The 17,778-nt window shown below is 53.1% G+C and overlaps 1 protein-coding gene across 4 annotated transcripts; it reads right to left on the reverse strand.

Moving 5' to 3' along the window:
• Positions 1–822: 822 nt before the first annotated feature.
• On the reverse strand, positions 823–16,466 carry ACCS (1-aminocyclopropane-1-carboxylate synthase homolog (inactive)). 4 transcript variants are annotated; one of them, XM_086677632.1, is made up of 16 exons: positions 16,093–16,466; positions 14,757–15,047; positions 13,598–13,657; positions 11,512–11,582; positions 10,277–10,346; positions 9,715–9,781; positions 7,631–7,728; positions 7,018–7,095; positions 6,214–6,314; positions 5,503–5,592; positions 3,655–3,700; positions 3,404–3,545; positions 1,775–1,917; positions 1,486–1,639; positions 1,257–1,350; positions 823–1,101 (listed from the first exon to the last, which is right to left on the reverse strand). In XM_086677632.1, exons 2-16 carry the CDS (start codon positions 15,045–15,047, stop codon positions 1,071–1,073), a joined length of 1,536 nt encoding a protein of 511 aa, XP_086533758.1. In that variant the 5' UTR covers positions 16,093–16,466; the 3' UTR covers positions 823–1,070. The 4 variants fall into 4 exon arrangements, with proteins under 4 accessions (XP_086533758.1, XP_086533759.1, XP_086533761.1 ...); XM_086677633.1 differs by lacking the exon at positions 16,093–16,466 and adding an exon at positions 15,845–16,060; XM_086677635.1 differs by lacking the exon at positions 11,512–11,582.
• Between the last annotated feature and the right edge of the window lie 1,312 nt (positions 16,467–17,778).

Consider the following 17,778-nt stretch of genomic DNA (forward strand, 5'->3'; position numbering starts at 1 on the left):
GCCTGATTCTCAGGCCTGGAGAGAGTCAGAGCATCTTGCTGGAACCTGGTGTGACAGAGTAAAAACAGCACAGGACTTTCAACCAAACCAATCTGACCTTTTGAATCCCGGCTCTGATACTTTTTAGTTACGTGACGTTGGGAACATCATTCCATATCTTTGAGATTCCATTTCCTCATCTCTAAAATGGGGGATAATAACATCAGCTTCCCAGGGTTGTTAAAGAAATAACGCATAGAAGTTGCCAGCACAGTACCTGGCACATGGAACATATTCAAGAAAAGACAGGGAGAAGAAATGAATAAATGAAAGGCAGAAAGATAGAGGAAAGCAAATCCTAAACTGAGCACCACGGTTTACAGAAATGAAACACTGATCGCACTGACATTCTCTTAAAACAGAAACAAGGAAAGAGACAGCTTTTCTTATCAGGAGCGTAGACACCAGAGAAGGGTCCTCAGCGCAAAGCTTTAAGATCAGTTCAGAAAGCTCATCTGGGCCCTGGACTAAAGCACCCCTGGAGATGGGGTGAGTGGCCCTTTGCATGCGTAGGGTGGAAAGCCTTGGTTCAAGGTCTAGCCCATATCCACCCCCCCCCCCCGCAGTCATGGCTAGATCACTCAGGTTTGAGATCATCAGTGACGGCAGCTCCCTGCCAGGAAGGAGGAGGGAGAGAAGTTCCTCCTGATCACCAGCACAGGGTCCTCTTCACCACGGCCCAAGCAGAGGCCCATCCCAGGTCCCAGGTGTACTGTGGGCCCACACATCCTAACGTGGGGAGAACAATCTGAACATACAGAATTAATTCCTTTCACCTAGCAGTTCGGGGATTATCATTCTTGTTTATTTCGGGGGCATATTCTCTCTCATATGTGTTGCTCCTCTAACTTGTTTCCCTGGCAACAAAGAAAAAGGAAGAAAGAAGGTACACGTTGTTTTGTTCTCACATCCTGGGAGGGGTGGGTCCTAAGGGTTGTGGTTAGCAGCAGTCGCGACTCCTCCATTCAGCAAATTACAACCGAGGCTTCCAGTTTCTCCCAGTCTTGTTTAATAGAGGGGGTGGGGCCGAGTCAAAGCACCGCTGGAGGAGTCTCACCGCCACTGAGAGAGGCAAGCAATGGTTCTTCTTCAGGGCCAAGGCCAAGTCAGGTACCCTCCTGGCAAACGGCTCACCCCCGCCAGTCTTCACAGCCCCAAATGGGTCAGACTGGTGGCGGCTGCCAGGTCCTGCGGTCACCAGGCAATGACCAGCTCACCTGCGCTGGTTCCCTGACTCCTGGCTCTGACAGGAAGCGGGGTCATCTGGCACCTGGGATTTGCCCTCCAGCACCTGCCGGACCCTCTGCATCCCTGGGAAGAAGGGACAGCTGCATTGGCACCGATAGCTGGGCGGCAGGATGCACGAGCTAAGGCTGCTGGAGCCACAGCGGGGACCGGAGGAGGGAAGGCAGACCGAAGGGTGTGTGAGGAGGTGGGATCGCTTACCCAGGCAAAGCCGGTGGGCCTTGTCCGAGAAGACCAAGCGGAACCAGCCAGGCTCTTTACACTGGAAGGCTTTGCCGCAGGACAGCAGTACCTTGTTGTCCAAAAAGCGGCGCCAAAGCAGCATTTCCTCCTTAAAGGTGGCCTCGGGCAGGTACTGGGGGGGGGGGGGGGGGGGGGGAGCGGGGGGGAGGGGCTCAGGATGCAAATGAGACAGCCCTGCCCCTCACCTGCTGGAGAGAGGCCTAAACTCCCTCCCAGCCTGCAGCACCAGCCCCGCCACCTGCATTACCTTCCTCAGGTCAACCCAGATGAAGAAGCCTGCCCCACGGCCGAGGAAGGGGATCCCCAGGGCCCGGAGCTCTCCTGCGACATAGGTGTGGGCAGCCTTGAGCCGGGCATGGTTCTCAGGTAGGTACACCTGGTTGATCCAGTCTGGGTACAAAGAGAGGCCAAAACACAAAACTCTCATCAATCCTTCACTCTGTCCCAGGAGTGTAAACACTGACAACAAAAAGGCCAGGACTCTTCCTCCAGCTGGATGATGGGGGCGATGGAAATATTCAATAGCCAGTACAAAGCACCTGAAATCCAGATACCTGGCCTGACAGCTCCCTGTCCTGCAGACACAAAGTCCCTCAGGATGTGGATCCTACCTGAGGGGTGGCCCACTCACAGAGCAATGCTTCCGACTCACAGAGCTGAGGTTCAGGTCCCAGCCAGTCCGCTGACAACTTGTGGGGCCTTGGGCAACTTCACCCCCCCCCCATCCTCACCTTTTTTTATTAACTTTCCGTGGTGTCCAGTTTGATGAGTTTTAACACGTGCAGATTTGTGTAAACCACCCCACCCCCCACAAGCAGGACACCAACAGTTCCCTCGCCCCACAGAACACCCTCATGCTGTTTGTAGTCCCGTCTCCCCCATGGCCCCACAACCACTGGCCTGTTCTCCGTCACTCTACTTTTGCCTTTTCCAGAACGTCACATAAGTAGAATTACACGTCATCTTTTGAGACTGGCCTCTTTCCCTCAGCACAATGCCTTTGAGCTCAGCCCGCGTTGCCTTGGATTTTATGCCAGAGTTGTATTCCATTGTGCGGATGGGCCACAGTCTGTTCCCCTGTTCATGCCCACAAGGACGTTGCGGGGGACTGGTTCCAGTGTGGGGTGATTGTGAACAAAGCAGCTATAAATATTCACGTAGTGGGTTTTGGGTGACCGTAAGGGTAAAGAGCTAGGGGAGGGATCGCTGGGCCGTTTGGTAAGCGTGTGTTTAACTTCGTAAGCAACGGCCAATTGCTTTGCAAAGTGGCCGCACCTTCCTGCATTCCCAGGGCGGCCCGTGAGAGTTCCAGCTGCTGCACACCCTCGCCGACACTTGATGGTGTCGCTATTTTTTTTTAATTATAGCTGCTACAGCAGGTGTATGGTATCTGGTCCTCCTGTCCTCATCTACAAAATACCAGGGAAAATACAGGAATATCTGCTCCTGGATTCAGGGGAGGGACAAATGAGCTGGTGCACTGAGAACATCTAGCAGGGCTCAATAAACGGTGGCAATTACAGACCACCTTTGCTGTCTACACTGAGATGCTCACAGAGAGAGACTTGCCTTATAACCATTTTCCCTCTGTAGCTTCTCCTTTTTCTAAGTGCTCACAGCTAATAGTAATGGGTTCACGCTGACCAAGCGCCTCTTTACGCCAGGTGCTATCGCTAATTCACAAGTCACACTAACTGAGGTTTGGGGAGGCGAAGGAAGGTGCCACACAGCCAGGGAGTGCCCGAGTCAGGTCACTGGGACTTCCAAACGCCACCCTGAATTCTTTTCATGACAGAAGCACCCATGATGCCTGGCCAGTCCCCGACTGACTACAACCTTCCCCCCAGTTCTCAAGTGACCGGGCCCAGGCAGTCACCACGGTCCCGGAGCAGCTGTGCCATCTGGTACTGGACCAAGCCACTGAGGCCGTGATAGCGGCAGAGGGAAGCCACCGCAGTGGCCACGTCCCGGTTCTCTGTGTACAGCGTGCCGAAGCGGAGCCCAGACATCCCGAAGTCCTGCAGGAGAAAGGCACCCGGTGGCCATCCCGCCACACAGGAAGCTGGTTCCACCCACCTCTCTGCCCTCTCACCTCCCCGACACCCCCGAGGCCATACAGGAACCTACCTTGCTGGTCGCCCACATTACATGGGTCCTCTGGGGGTCAGGCAACCTGCAGAGAGCACAGTGTGGGAAAATGGGAACACAGATCCACCACAAAGGCTCACACACGTTCGGCTGAACAAATGAGATGGGTGGACGAATTTGGTTCTGCTTCTTTTTTTAAAAATTTTTTTTTTTCAACGTTTATTTATTTTTGGGACAGAGAGAGACAGAGCATGAACGGGGCAGGGGCAGAGAGAGAGGGAGACACAGAATCGGAAACAGGCTCCAGGCTCTGAGCCATCAGCCTAGAGCCCGACGCGGGGCTCGAACTCACGGACCGCGAGATCGTGACCTGGCTGAAGTCGGACGCTTAACCGACTGCGCCACCCAGGCGCCCCTTGGTTCCGCTTCTTGTGTGAAGCTCCGGTCTCATCTCTTGAATCAGCAATTCCTACACATCCTTTAGAGCAAGAGTCGGCAGACATAGCCTGCAGGCTAAACCCAGCCCACTGCCTGTTTCCGTAAATAAAGCTTTACTGGAACACAGCCTTGCTTCTTCGTGTGCATACCGTCGATGATTGCATTCATGCTGTATGGCAGCTGAGGGAGAGACCGTATGGCCTATAAAGCCTTAAATATTTGCCATCTGATCCAAAAAACATTTGCCAATCCCTGATCTGGAGCATAGCTCGAGTTCTACTTCCTCAAACACACTTCTCTGACCACCTCCCCGTAGGCGGGGCCAATGGAGGACCCTAAGTAGATCCCCTCACAGCTCCCCAGACTTCTCCTTCTTAGCACTTCTCACGGCCACAATCAAAGCACTGTGTATTTAGCTGCTAACGTTCTCCTGGCTAGAAACAGAAGTTCCACCCAAGGGGGGGCCTATGCCTTTCCTGCTCACTGTTGTATCCCAGCGCCTGGCACAATGTCTGGCACAGAGTAGATGGCAAGTCACTGTTTCTCTGTGTCTCACTTTCCTAACCCATAAACAAACAGAAGCGACAACCGTCTACCTGGCCTCATGAGGACTAGCCGAGAGAACCAATGGAAAGGACTTCACAGGGTCAACAGGTCTGAACAAGTATCAGGAACTGTTAGAATCTCTGAATGTCGGATTTGCAGACTTTACAGATGATCTGGTCTAAGAGTCTCCAAAGCTGTTTTAGCCACAAATGTTTGGCTTATACCAAATCCAGTGAAAGAGCCCAAACAGCTGGAAGTGCTTGGCACGTGCCTGGGGCTGCAGAAGGATTTGCTGAGTGACCAACTGAGGGAGTGAATGCGTGAGTGAGTGAATGCGTGAGGGAGTGAATGCGTGAGTGAGGGAGTAAGTGAATGAGTGAGGGAATGAGTGAGTCAGTGAACGAGTGAGGGAGTGAGGGAACAAACAACTGAGGGAGGGAGTGAGTGAGGGAGGGAGTGAGTGGAGTGAGGGAGGGAGTAAGTGAATGAGGGAGGGAGTGAATGAGTGAGGGAGTGAACGACTGAGTAAATGAATGAATGAATGAAAGGGTAAATGAATGGGTGAGTAAGTGAGTGAATGAATGGATAAAGCTAGAGCTACTCTGGAAAACAGCAAAGAAGGCCAGTTCCCACCCTCGCAGCACCACCCTCCCCCCAACCAGGAATCCTATGGCCTGGCCCCTCCTTGGGGCTCTACAGAAACCCCACAGAACAATGTGAAAACCTATGATGCAGCCTGGCTTCCCATGTTCTCCTTAGGGGATCTGAGGACGGTGGGATTAGCTGGACATGAGAGGAAATGAAATGAACTTAGGCCACATCCTGAGGGCTGAGCCACAGGGGGCCAGGGCACCGTGGGGGCCTGGGGGGCTGGCAGAGTCAGATTTGGTGGGGCAGCCTCACCCTTCCAGGCTTAGGACGCTGTGGTACCCCGCCGACTTCTCAAACACGGACAGCATGTAGACCTCATCCACCATCACGTGCAGCTTGTGCCTGGAGGAGAGAGCTTGGTTTGCAGGCCAAATAGGTCCCCCGGGGTGGGGGAAGCAATGAATCAGAAATCCAAGGGGACCACAGTCTGGCCCAGGGTTACCAAACTTTCTTCCAGAGACACCCTTCTTGTGCCTGTTTCTTCAAACAGGAAGCCGCACACACAAAGCAGACAGCAGTGGGGCTTTCGAAGCACTGTCTGGGAGAGGCGGAGAGGCCGTGGGTACCTCCACAAAGGACACGAATAAGTGCAAAACAGTTACGTACGGACAGACCCAGATTCAAGTCTGGCTCCACTCCTTGCTCAGCAAACGGGGGATAATGACAGTGTGATAATAGGGTGACCGGGAGGATTACAGGAGACACAGCACATGAAGCACTTAGCAGGGTGCCTGGCCCCTAGAGCCTATACACTGAATGACAGCTGTTGTTATAACAAGAAAGAGAGAAAGAAAGAGAAGCGGCATCCCACGAATCCCTGCTTCCCCACCCCACTGCTGGGGAAGGACCAAAGCGGGTGGGAGCCCACAGTGGAGGGAACAGGGTAGAAGGGCCTGTACCAAAGCCTGTGTCAGTTTCCTGATCTGCCGACACGCTTTGTGGGGGGACTGCAAGGTGCCTCACCTCTTGGCAAATTCCAAGTAGTCCCGCAGCTCTCCTGGGGAGTAGATGTCACCCAGAGGGTTCTGGGGGTGGATGAGGATGAGGCCTTTGACCTTCACACCCTGAAACCATCAGTGGGGCAGGAGACCCTCAGCTCTTCCTGAAGGCCAGAGCCACACGGTCCCACTAGATGGGGCTGGTTGCTGGGCAGGCTCCCAGGGAAATGTGATGGGAATGTGTTCACCACCCAATGTGGAGTGAACAAGGGCAGAGAATTACATGTCTGTAGCATGGGGTCAACCAGGAAAGGAAACAAAGGCAGAGAACAAAGCCCAGAGGCAAACATGCCCAAAGGGTAAAGGTTGCCTTTGTTGGTAGAATAACGGGTGGGGGTTTTCACTTTTAGAATTTCCTACGTGTACAGCGTTAATGACCTCGGACTAGAAAGGAACCACAGGAGTAGTACTTGTCTCTGCCTTTCTTCAGGAGGTCCCCTCAAGGCGAGAGGAGAATCATGTCCTCAAATCATCAGGGAGACTGCTCAACTACAGACGGCTAGGTTCCACACCTGACCACAAAATCAAAATAGGGTGGTAGAGGCGGGGGTGTTAATCAAGTTCCCTGGTTGACTCTTTGTACACAGAGGTCTCAGGGTCTTTCTCCAGTGAGAAGACCCTCCTTGGGCAGGCTCCTACTTGACCCCCCGACACCCCATCCCCATCAGGGAGTGCCAACCCACTCCCAGGATGAGATCAGCCACAGGAAGTCTGTTGTCCTGCTTAGACCCACCCACTCCCAGCCTTGGGTTTGATATGACCTCCAGACCTCAAAATTAGCTCTTTGCAGGGCCATCTCCAGCTTCTCCACTGTGAGCTGGAAGGGGCGTGTGTCCAGCCCAGTGACCTAGACAAAGATGGAGAAAAGCCACCAGCCAAATTCAGGGATCCCTTAAACCTGAACTTCTGGGGCCTCTCCAGGGCCCTTGTCATCTCTAGCTTCCCCAATGCAGTTTCTGAAAAAAAAAAAACACAGATAGGCTCACTCTCCTCATTGCCACCAACCCCCACCCCATCACATCAGGGACACTTCATCACTCTTAGTTGGGAAGAGGCCCGAGAGAGACTCTGATTGGGGTCCAAGAACTTTCATGTTGAGGTCTTCTCTGCCCCATCCTCACGCCACCATTTTGATGTAGTCTCCCTGGGACTGCCCTTGGCTTCTACATTGACCCCAGAGCTCTCAAAACCAGGACTTGGAGAACCCCTGGGGAACCCAGGTATGGACAGTCATGGGCAACAGAAGGCTCCACTTCCTTGCAGCCATAACCCCAAAGCCCTCAGCATGGACTTCTTCCCATGTCCACCCTCAAATTCATAGAGAGAAAAGTCTTCATGTATAGGAAGGCGTGGGTCCTGCCTGGGGTCCCAGGAGCTCTTACCTCACTGTCCAGATAGACACAGACCAGTCGGACGCCGCCATAGAGATAGACGTGCTGTGTGATGGCTCCATAGTAAGGGGCAGGGATCAGGAACGCCTCTGAGGGCAGGAGTGGGCCAGGGTCTGTCACTCTTGGCCCGAATGCCCCAATCCCCCCATCCACGGGCTCCACACCTCTCCCAGACTTCCACGTCCTCAGGGGAACAGTGGAGGCACACTGTGTCTCTCAACTCTCAAGCTCTAATACTGGATCCACTGAGATCAGTCCCTTTGCTAATAATCAATAGCCAACATTTACTCAATACTTACTACATGCTGGGAACTGTGTTAAACATGCACTTGCGTGTTAGCTCATTTGGTCCTCGCTATCACTCTGTAATGTCAGTAACTTTACTGATGAGCAAACTGAACCTCAGAGGATCCCTCTAAAGCACTCAACGTGCTGGGTCACTCCAAGAAGACAGGGACCCACTGAGTTGAAGCTGCAGGGTGATCTGGGCTGGACAAATGGACACACTTGAGAGCAGACAGAACTGCCCAGAGATAGAGTGGGTTCGGGAGGAGTGGATTTTCCCCCTCTGGGCACATTGGAATCAAAGGCTGAGACGGCATGCTGGGGACGGGATATCATCCAGAAGACCCCAGCTGTGGATGGGGGCAGGGGGTGGTTGGCGATGACCGCCAAGGTCTATCGTAATGCAGAGGCAAAGGCATTCCTCCAGTTCTGGGGAGGACACATGGTCAGGCCGCCTTCCCCTCCCCCCACCTGCCCCACTCGCAGCTCTGGGAGGGACAGCCTTCGTCCTACATGTTCCCTACCCCAGCCGCAGGGAGTGGACGGGAGGTAAACAAGGCACCCAAGCGAGCCCATCCACTGGCTGGCCAGAAGCCCATCACGTGCTCTCTCTCACGACTTTGCTCTAGGAAGCACAGACGCTCATCAGATGAGAATGAGCACCTGGACAGAAAGATCACGTGCAGTGGGAGCTGGGGCAGCTACACTGGGCCATGCGGGAGCTGAGAAAGGTCCGGAGAGAGGCTCACATATAAAAAGGGGAGGAAGAGGAACTATATACCCCAATGAGAGATGGAGAGTGTAACACCAATCCTGTTCTTGACTGTTCTAGAATGGGTAGGAAATTGCCTATTATATCCTTGCAATGAATCTTCTTTTTGTGGTTCGAATCCTGGTTACGAGCTCTGTGTGTGTGTGAATTTGACAGGTTACTTAACCCCCTGTGCCTTCATGTCCTCATCTGTGAAATAGGACTGACACAGAACCTGCCTCCGAGGGAGGTACTGAGGATTAAATGACGGACTAGGCGTAAAGCCTTAGGCCAGTGCCTGCAACATGGCATGCGGTCAGTAATTGTTACCAGTATAATCACTACCAGTTAAGCTAGGTGAGTAGGTCTGGTCTCTCTGTTCTGGCGACAATAACCCCTGACCATGACCCATTCTCAATCTGACTTTGGCTCCTGTTTCAGACACTGCTCGTGGCCTACTCAACAGCCACTCCAACTTTCTTGCGAAGAGAGCATCAGATTTCCCAGATATGGCCAGCAATAAGTCCGAGGAAGGTGGGAGGGAAGGAAAGATGGCCTTTCCCCAGCCCCTGAGGATAAACCATGTTTGGCTTAAGCCAACCGTGGTTCTTAATCCCGTTTTTCAGGGACTGCTTCAGGAACGGGTTTGAGAGTCAGTTCTGGCCAGTAAGACATAAGGGGAGCCCTGCTGGGACTCTTTTGGGAAAGTCCTGCACCCTCCCAATAAAAAAGACACAGGCAAGGCACCACCTCATCCCTTCCTTCCTGCCTTAGGACACACTGTCACGTAAGGAGGCCATAGCATCACACGACAGGAAAAACCAAGGTCATGGCAGAGAGAAGCCCAGAACCCTGGCATCAGTTGACCTCCCCTGAAACTGCCAACATCCAGTATCTTGTCAAAGTGCTAATTCGCCCCCTGCCATCTAGCAGTCTACTATGGCCCAAAGCATTCCGGTGCAGCCTGCAAAGACAGGCGGCTGTGGACACGACAGGCGGAGGGCAGCCCCCAGTGTTGAGCAGCCCACAGTTTACTTACCCCCCACCTCACACAGCACTGTGGCCAGAGCAGAGAAGAGAGAGGCACAGCCGTTCAGAACCACCACCTGAGGGTGACACATCCACACAAGAAAGATGAATAACCTGTGCAAGTGGAAGCAAGGACCTATGGCTATATCCAGGCTGGCACAGAGGGACGGACAGGCCCCACCTCGGGGCCCTCTGGGGCTCTGTCACAGCACAGTCACCAGAAGCAGCCACAGGCCCGCCTGACTAACAGCCAGGCGCATTTGTGTGGCTTATTCTTTGGTCGATGCTCTGGATCAACAGAGCAAGGAAGAGGGAGCTGGTCACTTAGAGGGTCTTGTCCAAAGGTGTCAAGGCAACAAGGAACCACAGAACCAAGTAGAGCAGAAATTACATCCCAGTTATATCCTAAATATCTAGGGTGAGGAGGAAAGGGGGAGGGGGTATTCCTAATTCCACCTGGAAATAAGTCAAAACTGAGTGAAAGGCAGATCCCAGCCCTACCTTACCCCTGGCCAGTCAAAAATTGGGGGAGGTGGGCAGAAGAGCAGAAGGCAGAGGAGGGGGCTACTCACATTCTCTGGTTTCAGGGGTGCAGGGCTCTTGCAGTAGAAAGAGAGGAATCTGGCCACTTCCTCCCGGAGGCTAAAGTTTGGACAGAGAGATGGACACTTGTCAGAGGGTCCCCAACCCACAGTCCATCCCAAAGGTCCCCTGGTGAATCTTCAGATAGCTGCCATTATCCTTCTCCACTTTCTCACGAGGGCAGTGAGGCCAGTGCTGTCTCCACATCTCGGGGCCCCCCACCCCACCACCACCCACAGGCATAAAAACCTGCCTTCTCTGTAGTTCTAGGACCCCCGACCCACCTGATCAGCTGGACTGGGTAGGATCCAGGGGTAGGGGAGGGGAGGAATATCAAAAGTAACACTCTATCTGCATGTAAATCTAGCAGATAATAATGTTATAACAATAACTGTCATCATAGTTACTGTTGCTAACAGTTATTGAGCATTTACATGATGCAGGAGTTACTTGGGGGAATTTTACTCATTTAATCTTCATGACAACTCTATGATGCTATTATTATTATTCCCATTTTACAGACAAAGAAACGGAGGCTTGAAGGAAATCAGTCACTTGCTGGTAAGCGGCAGACTCCACTCATGCCAGTGGCCTGTCTCTAGGACCCACCATCCTAATTACTAGAAGAACATGCACTTTGGAATCCAGTCCTGCTTGGCCGCTAAGTCCTTAAAACAGCAGGTGGCCCCTAGCAAGTGCTCAACGAGGACAAACTCCGATTAGTATTAGGTACCACCTCCCATCTTTACAGGAGGAAAACGCGTTAGCCAGCCCCCCTTCGCCCCCAGTGCTAGTTCTGGTTCCTCTAAGACTACCGAGAAAGCAGGGACAAAGACCCCATGCCTGAAGGCCCTCCCCACGCCTCAGACCCAGGGAAGCCAAGCTGGGAGCTCCTGAGCTGGGCTGGGACTGGCAGAGGTAAGAGTTCCCTGCAGACGCTCCAGGAGACCCCGCGATCGCCAGGTCCCCGGGACCGGCCCTCAGCCTGAGGCAGGCCCCCTCCACCTGCCCCACTCACCTTTGGGCGGGCTAGTTGTTGTGGGGGCTACCCTGGGCATTGTACGAGGCTTGGCAGCATCTCTTGTCTCTACCCGATAAATGCCAGTGACAGCCCCCCCCACCCCGACCCAGTTATGACCACTAAAAATGTCTCCAGCTGTCCTTTGTCCCCTGGGGAGCAAAACCAGCCCAGACTGAGAACCACTGGCTCATGGCAACTACTTACAACAGATGTCCCCTCCAGTCAGGGTACTGCAGCAGAGATGGCTCCACCCGCAGCATGTCGCTCTGACTCAGCTGGGGACAGAGGGAAGAGCGGGACTGAGGGCCACGCATCCTCAGGGTGACCGCCAGCACTTGACCCGCATCCACCCAGCACCAGGGCCGTTAAAGCCTGGGCTCGGTCTGCTCATCAGAGAAACTGTGACACAGCACAGGCACAGCATTCTCCTGCCCGTTCTGCAGATGAGGAAACTGAGGCTCAAAAAAGTGAGGTGACTCAGCCAAGGTCACAGAGCTAGCAAGTGGCAGAGCTGAGACAAAACCCAAATGTCTGCCTTCTAATCCAGTGCTCTTTATACAACACTGCCATCTAAAAAACCCAGAGGGGTGGATCTGTGGAGGCCGTGATAGATCGCGCTACTCAGCTTCTCCCTGGGGTGACAGAAGGGGTCCCGGAATCGGGTGCCATCACTTCGGTGTTGGCTCCAACTTCTGGAGGGACTCGGCCTGCAGGCTCTGCTCAACATTACACTCCGGAAAGTGTGGCTGTGTCTAGACCATCCCCACCATGACCAGGTGCTGGGTTAGGAACTCCCAGGGCATCACATACACAATGTCAAGGAAAGGTAGGGGTCTTGGGGGGAGGACCCGAAGAAAAAGGGCAATCAGCCCCTTGTATATAACTCCAGCCTCTTCCCTCTCCCTGATCCCATAGAGCTGGCTGTCCAGTATGGAGTCCGTCAGCCACAGCTGCCTACAGAGCACGCGGAATGTGGCTGGCCTCAATGGAGACACGCTGGATTTTGAAGGCTTGATATGAAAACAGTATGCAGTGGGGCGCCTGGGTGGCTCAGTCGGTTAAGCGTCCGACTTCGGCTCAGGTCACGATCTCGCGGTCCGTGAGTTCCAGCCCCGCGTCAGGCTCTGTGCTGACAGCTCAGAGCCTGGAGCCTGTTTCAGATTCTGTGTCTCCCTCTCTCTCTGACCCTCCCCCGTTCATGCTCTGTCTCTATCTCAAAAATAAATAAACATTAAAAAAAAATTTAAAAAAAAAATTATGAAAAATATTCTCATTTTTTTCTATTGATTACATGTTGAAATGGTCCTGTTTTTTAATATAATGGGCTAAATATGTTATTAAGATGAATCTACCAGTTTCTTTTTACTTATCTAATAGAAAAGTTTCAATTATATATGTGGCTCACATTTTATTTGTTTCGGACAGTGCAGCGGGGACCTGGAGTCAGAGAGAACGCGCCTTTTGAACCCATTCCCTACATTCCTCTTCCCTTAGGTGTTGGATTTGTCACCTCTGGAAAGAAGTTCTTTTGGGTTAGACGTCACTCTCTCTACAATCCCCAACTCTGACTCCGTGGCTTTGGGAGACACATTTCCCAGGTATTTCCAGCGGTTTGCTAGAGAGGGCTCATACCAGCTCAAGAAATCTGCTTAATTAAGTTTCCAGGAATTTTACAAGCTGTGTTAAAAAAAAAAAAAAGTCATTTAAAAAAATTAAATTATATAAACGTATAAATAAGTAAAGTGCATTAAAAACCAAGGTAATAACTTAAACATCACCGTTTCTGGTTATGTTACTACATTTTTATGTGTGCCCTCGAGGCTACTTCCATCTATGTGTCTAGACAGTGGGGACACTACCTCATGGGTGCCTCTAACACCGCTTTTCCCAAGTTGTCTGCAGGGATGTCACATCCGTACCTTGAAACCAGCCACGGTGGGAGTATTTACACTATGGGAATTGGCAAAAGCCACAAATCAGAGTCCTCCTTACTCCAGAGCCAGGTGCTAAATACTGACCTCACCTTGCTGAGTGCTCCCCACTCAGAGTAGGGACCCAGCCAGCAGGAGGCACCAAGTATGGGGAGGAGGTCTTCAAGAAGCAGGGTCAGAACAGGGAAGTGACTTGCCCAAGATCACAGAGAAAGTTGCCCCCGAGGCAGATGTGGAACCCGGGTCTCCTGACCTCAGGTGAGCAGCAGGCTCTTGTCAGGGAAGCATTCGGGGGAAGTCCAAGAGAGGACAGTTCCCTGGGAACTGGTGATACCACCCAGAGGAGCACCGGGACTTACCCGCCTGGACAGCAGGTCAAAGCAGAGTTTGTTCTCGCTGGTGCCCATGTTAATGATGCCCTGGAGACAGAGATACGGAGGCAGGGTCAACAGAGCCGAGGGGTCCCAAAAGAAGGCCTGAGGAGCCCACGGAGGCAGCAAAGCAAAGCCGGAGTGAACCTGCCCTTCCAAACACCCTTCCTTGCCCTTGTTCGAGCCCTACCTTCACTCAGCTCCCTGGTCCCGTCTTCCCATTTCTAAAGCTCCATTCAAATGCCATCTCCTCCAGGAAGCCCCCCACCCAGAACCCCATCTAGAAAGGATCTTCTGTTGGGGGAAGGATCCACCTCCAGACTCGTTCACACGGTTGTTGGCAGGCCTCAGTCCCTCGCCACACGGGATTCCCCACAGCACTGCCTCGGGAAAGGGCAGCTGGCCTCCCCCAGGGCAGGAGGTCCAAGAAAGAGGACGAGACACCGTGAGTACCCAAGAGGGGAGCCACAGACTTTATGACCGATTCTTGCAGGATGTGACACCCCCATGTTCTGTTCATTAGAAGCCTTGAATGTGTGCTGGACTTAGTGCCCTGCCCCTGATTAGATGCTTAACAGAGATTATTACAGGATTATTTGTGACAGCTCTCTGCCCTCTGAAGGTATTATCAGAAACAGGTTCATTGGGACAGAGAATAGTAATAATGGCAGCTACCATGTACTGGATGCTCTATTCAGTAGTGCTGTGCTAGTAACATACCTCATATTTAATTGTGACTCTGCTATAGAACAGACATCGTCATCTCAACTTACAGGGGAACTGAGGTTCGAAGAAATTAAATAAAGTAGTTCAAGAATACACAACCCCTAAGTGAGACGGCTGCAGCCTGACCTCTAGTCGTGTCCCAGCTCTCAAGTTGCATGGTCGATGGGCTGTGGTCAGAATCCACAGGGGAGCTCTCCATGATTCTTGAATTCCTCCCTCACAAATCAGGGTCCCCTCAATCATTAACGGGCCGTTTTCTGATCCAGACAACGAACCGGGGACTCTCTAAGCTACAGCAGAAGCCTTCTTGGAGGTCAGAGGACTGTAACTCCAACCTGACAAGAGCAAGCTGGGCGCCTGCCTGGTGGTCAAGGTAGAGTATCCCACCTTGGGTTCCAGCGGGAACAGGGATTTCACTCACACTGGGGTTCTTATCCTCATCATACTCGTCCATGTGGTAGGTCCGGTAGCCCTCCTCAGCTGAGTCCCAGAACCATTTAATGATGCTTCCTCTAGAGGACAGGTGGGAGCTGTCGGAGGACGCTGTGGCGGTAGGATCACCCACTCCACAGAACTCTGGAAGCTTCCAGTCTGGTTTTCTAGAGCATTCTCTTTCCAGACTATCCCCATGGTTACTGTCCAGGTCCTGTGTGGAGGCTGGGCCTGGACAGGTGGTAGGTGCCTTGGATTCCTTCTGAGGCAGAGCGAACATCTGCAAAGAAGACAAAAGCATTTGAAAGCATTGAGCACCTGTTCGAGGGCTTTTCGTAGCAGGGGAAATGAACTAGGAGTCGAGATCCTTCCCATTCTCCATCTGCCCCTTCCTTTACATTTATACATTCCCCGCTTCCCGTGTCCCTTACTGGTTGTAACCGTGTGGGCAAAGCCTTCAACAAGTAAATTCTGTTAAGGATCTATTCAGTGTCAGGGGTTGTACTTGACAACAGCTTATGGGAGTTCATTCTGCAGCCCAAGGGTCACCAACGTTCTTTTTCTATCCTTGCTGACCTCGATTTCCAAAAATCAGGTTAAAATTTTCTGACTTAAAGCAGAAGGAGCCTGGGGGCACCTGAGTGGCTCAGTCTGTTAAGTGTCCGACTCTTGATTTGGCTCAGGTCATGATCTCAGGGTTGGTGGGTTCCGTGCTGACAGTGTGGAGCCTGCTTGGGAGTCTCTGTCTCCCTCGCTCTCTGCCTCCCCCCCCCCCCAAGTAAATAATAAACTTAAACAACAACAACAAAAAAGGCAGAAAGAGTGGGGAGTCCCAGGGGTCTTGTGGTGGTTGACGACAGCTGGGGTAAAGGACAGATTATTTGGTGGTCTCGAGCGGATGATGGGTGGGGACTAAAGGAAGGACGCCTGGGGGTCTCCCGCGTGTAGGCAGGCACCCGGGCAGAGCTCCAGGGGCCGGTCTTCACACCAGAGGGAGGGAAGCGCAGGTGCCAGGGAGGGCAGTCACCTCCTGCCAGCGGGTGTGAGCTCCTCCACTTTGTAAGGCAGTTTCCTCACCTGCCGAGCAGGGCAGCAGCGGGGCTAGAAGTAGATAAAGCGCTTAGAACAAAGCCCGGCTCATGGCTGCAGTTCAGTGAAGTGTTATTACAGCTCCTCGCACGCAGTCTCCCAGTCCTGAAGCCAGCCCGCACGCCAAGTGACGGGTGACGGCCAGCGGCCCTGAACCCCAGGGGGCTCCCGCGGTTAAACACTGCTCCACGCAGCGCCTCCCCTCCCCAAGTGGCCGGGCTCTGCCGGGCGCTCACCTCGCTCCCACGGACAGCGCAGGCCGGCGGACGGGCGGCGCGGGCGGAGGCCGAGCGGGAGCGCAGGGTCGCGGCTCCGGCCGTCGCGCCACCGGGCCTCCGCGTTGCGCCAGGGGCGGAGGCCGCGGTGGGACGGCCGAGGCCTGGGCGGGCGGCGGAGCCTCGCGAGACGAGACGGCGGAGCTTCCGGGACGAGGACGCTTGAGCCGGCCCGGGGCTGCGAGACGGAGGCGTGGACGCCTGCGGACGATCCCCGAGCCCGCGTGGAGGGCTGCCCTGCAAGGCGGGACCGCAGCCCCGGAGCCGCGCTAGGGAGGCGGGCGCTGGCGCGGCGGAGCCGTGCGCCCCGGGGCCTCTTCCTCCGCCCGGACCCGCCCTCCGGCGCCCGGCTTCCGTGTAGCGGGCGCACCGGGACGCCTTCCCCGCCCCCGCCCCTCCCGGTGCCGACCCCCGCCGGGGCGCGGCCGAAGCAGAGACGCCCCTCCCTCTGCCTCCCGGCCTCAGTTTCCCGATTTTGAAGCACTTAGAGTCACGGAGGTTACTTGGCAAATGTCTGCCTGTTTGCACCCATGGAACAGCCTTTCCAGGTTAAGGCGAGGCCATCCTCAAAACATCCTTCCCCTGTGAGAGTTATTTTGTTTGTTTTACGGGCGTTCCATGGAATATTTGTTGAACTCCGCCGTGGACCCTAGACGTTCCGGTGCTTGGGCAGTGAGTGAAGCTACCTAGGCCTCAGCCTGCGCAGAGCCTTGAGTAGGAAAAATCTTTCTCATGAAATCGGCAGGCTAACTCAACACAAGTATGGCTGGAAAGACTGAGCTGTCTTCTGCCCACTCCACTTCTGGTCTTCTCTTTGGCCTTGCCACTACCCTTGTGACCTTAAGCGGTTCTCCTGACTTTGTTGGTCCTCTGTGTTATGTTCTGTAAAACAAGCCAGTTCTCCCCATTTAAGTCATATTCTATTTAATTCTGATAAGTACTCTTATTGAATGCCTGTTTTGTGCCAGATCTCTGCAACGTACTGGAGTACAATGATGAGCAAAACTAACAGTGGGCCTGCGTGGTCGATTGGGAAGGCAGACATACAAATATGACGACTATTAAGAACGAGGTTACCCAGTGCCATGGAAGCATGCAGCAGGGAGATTCACCGCCAACCCCAGCACATGCGTTGGCCCCACATAGGAAGCCCTACACACGCATAAAATTGCTATGAACACTTAGGAAGTGATGGCTGAGTTCTGAAGGATAAGTCCTAGCTAGATAGTGAGAGGGTGGAATGGTGGAAGCAGATGGAAGTGTTTGATAGGGCCTTGAAGGTCAGGGTCAACGTGGAACATTAATAAACGGGAAGAAATCTAACATGGCTGGAGCTTGCGGGGTTTGGGTGAAACGTTGGAGATAGAGGCAGGGCTGAGGTCATGAGTCCTTGTAAACCAACCATGATAAGAACTGTGAACTTCTCACTGAGAGCATTGCTCTATACCAAACAATTTCTTTTAAATCAAAAGCTATAACCAAGAAGCCAAAAAAAGGTAATAAAAAATAATCCTAAATAATGCTTGATTAATCTGAAAAAAGACAGGCAGGAAGGAAAAAAATGAACAAAGAGCATATGGCACAATAGAAAACAGCAAGATAGCTGACTGAAATCCAACCATATCAATAATCACATTAAAATGTAAT

The sequence above is a fragment of the Puma concolor genome, chromosome D1 (assembly GCF_028749965.1).
Source record: "Puma concolor isolate L17-30 chromosome D1, mPumCon1.1.hap2, whole genome shotgun sequence".
NCBI lineage: Eukaryota > Metazoa > Chordata > Mammalia > Carnivora > Felidae > Puma > Puma concolor.

What these genes read in the sequence shown, in the direction of transcription:
- ACCS (XM_086677632.1), bottom strand. Translation starts at nt 15,047, where the DNA reads ATGTTCGCTCTGCCTCAGAAGGAATCCAAGGCACCTACCACCTGTCCA. An exon ending in GTGTCTATCTGGACAGTGAG is followed by an intron (nt 7,096 to 7,630) that starts GTAAGAGCTCCT and finishes ATCTTTGTCTAG; the next exon opens with GTCACTGGGCTGGACACACG. An exon ending in ACAGCTGCTCCGGGACCGTG is followed by an intron (nt 1,918 to 3,403) that starts GTGACTGCCTGG and finishes CTTTGTACCCAG; the next exon opens with ACTGGATCAACCAGGTGTAC.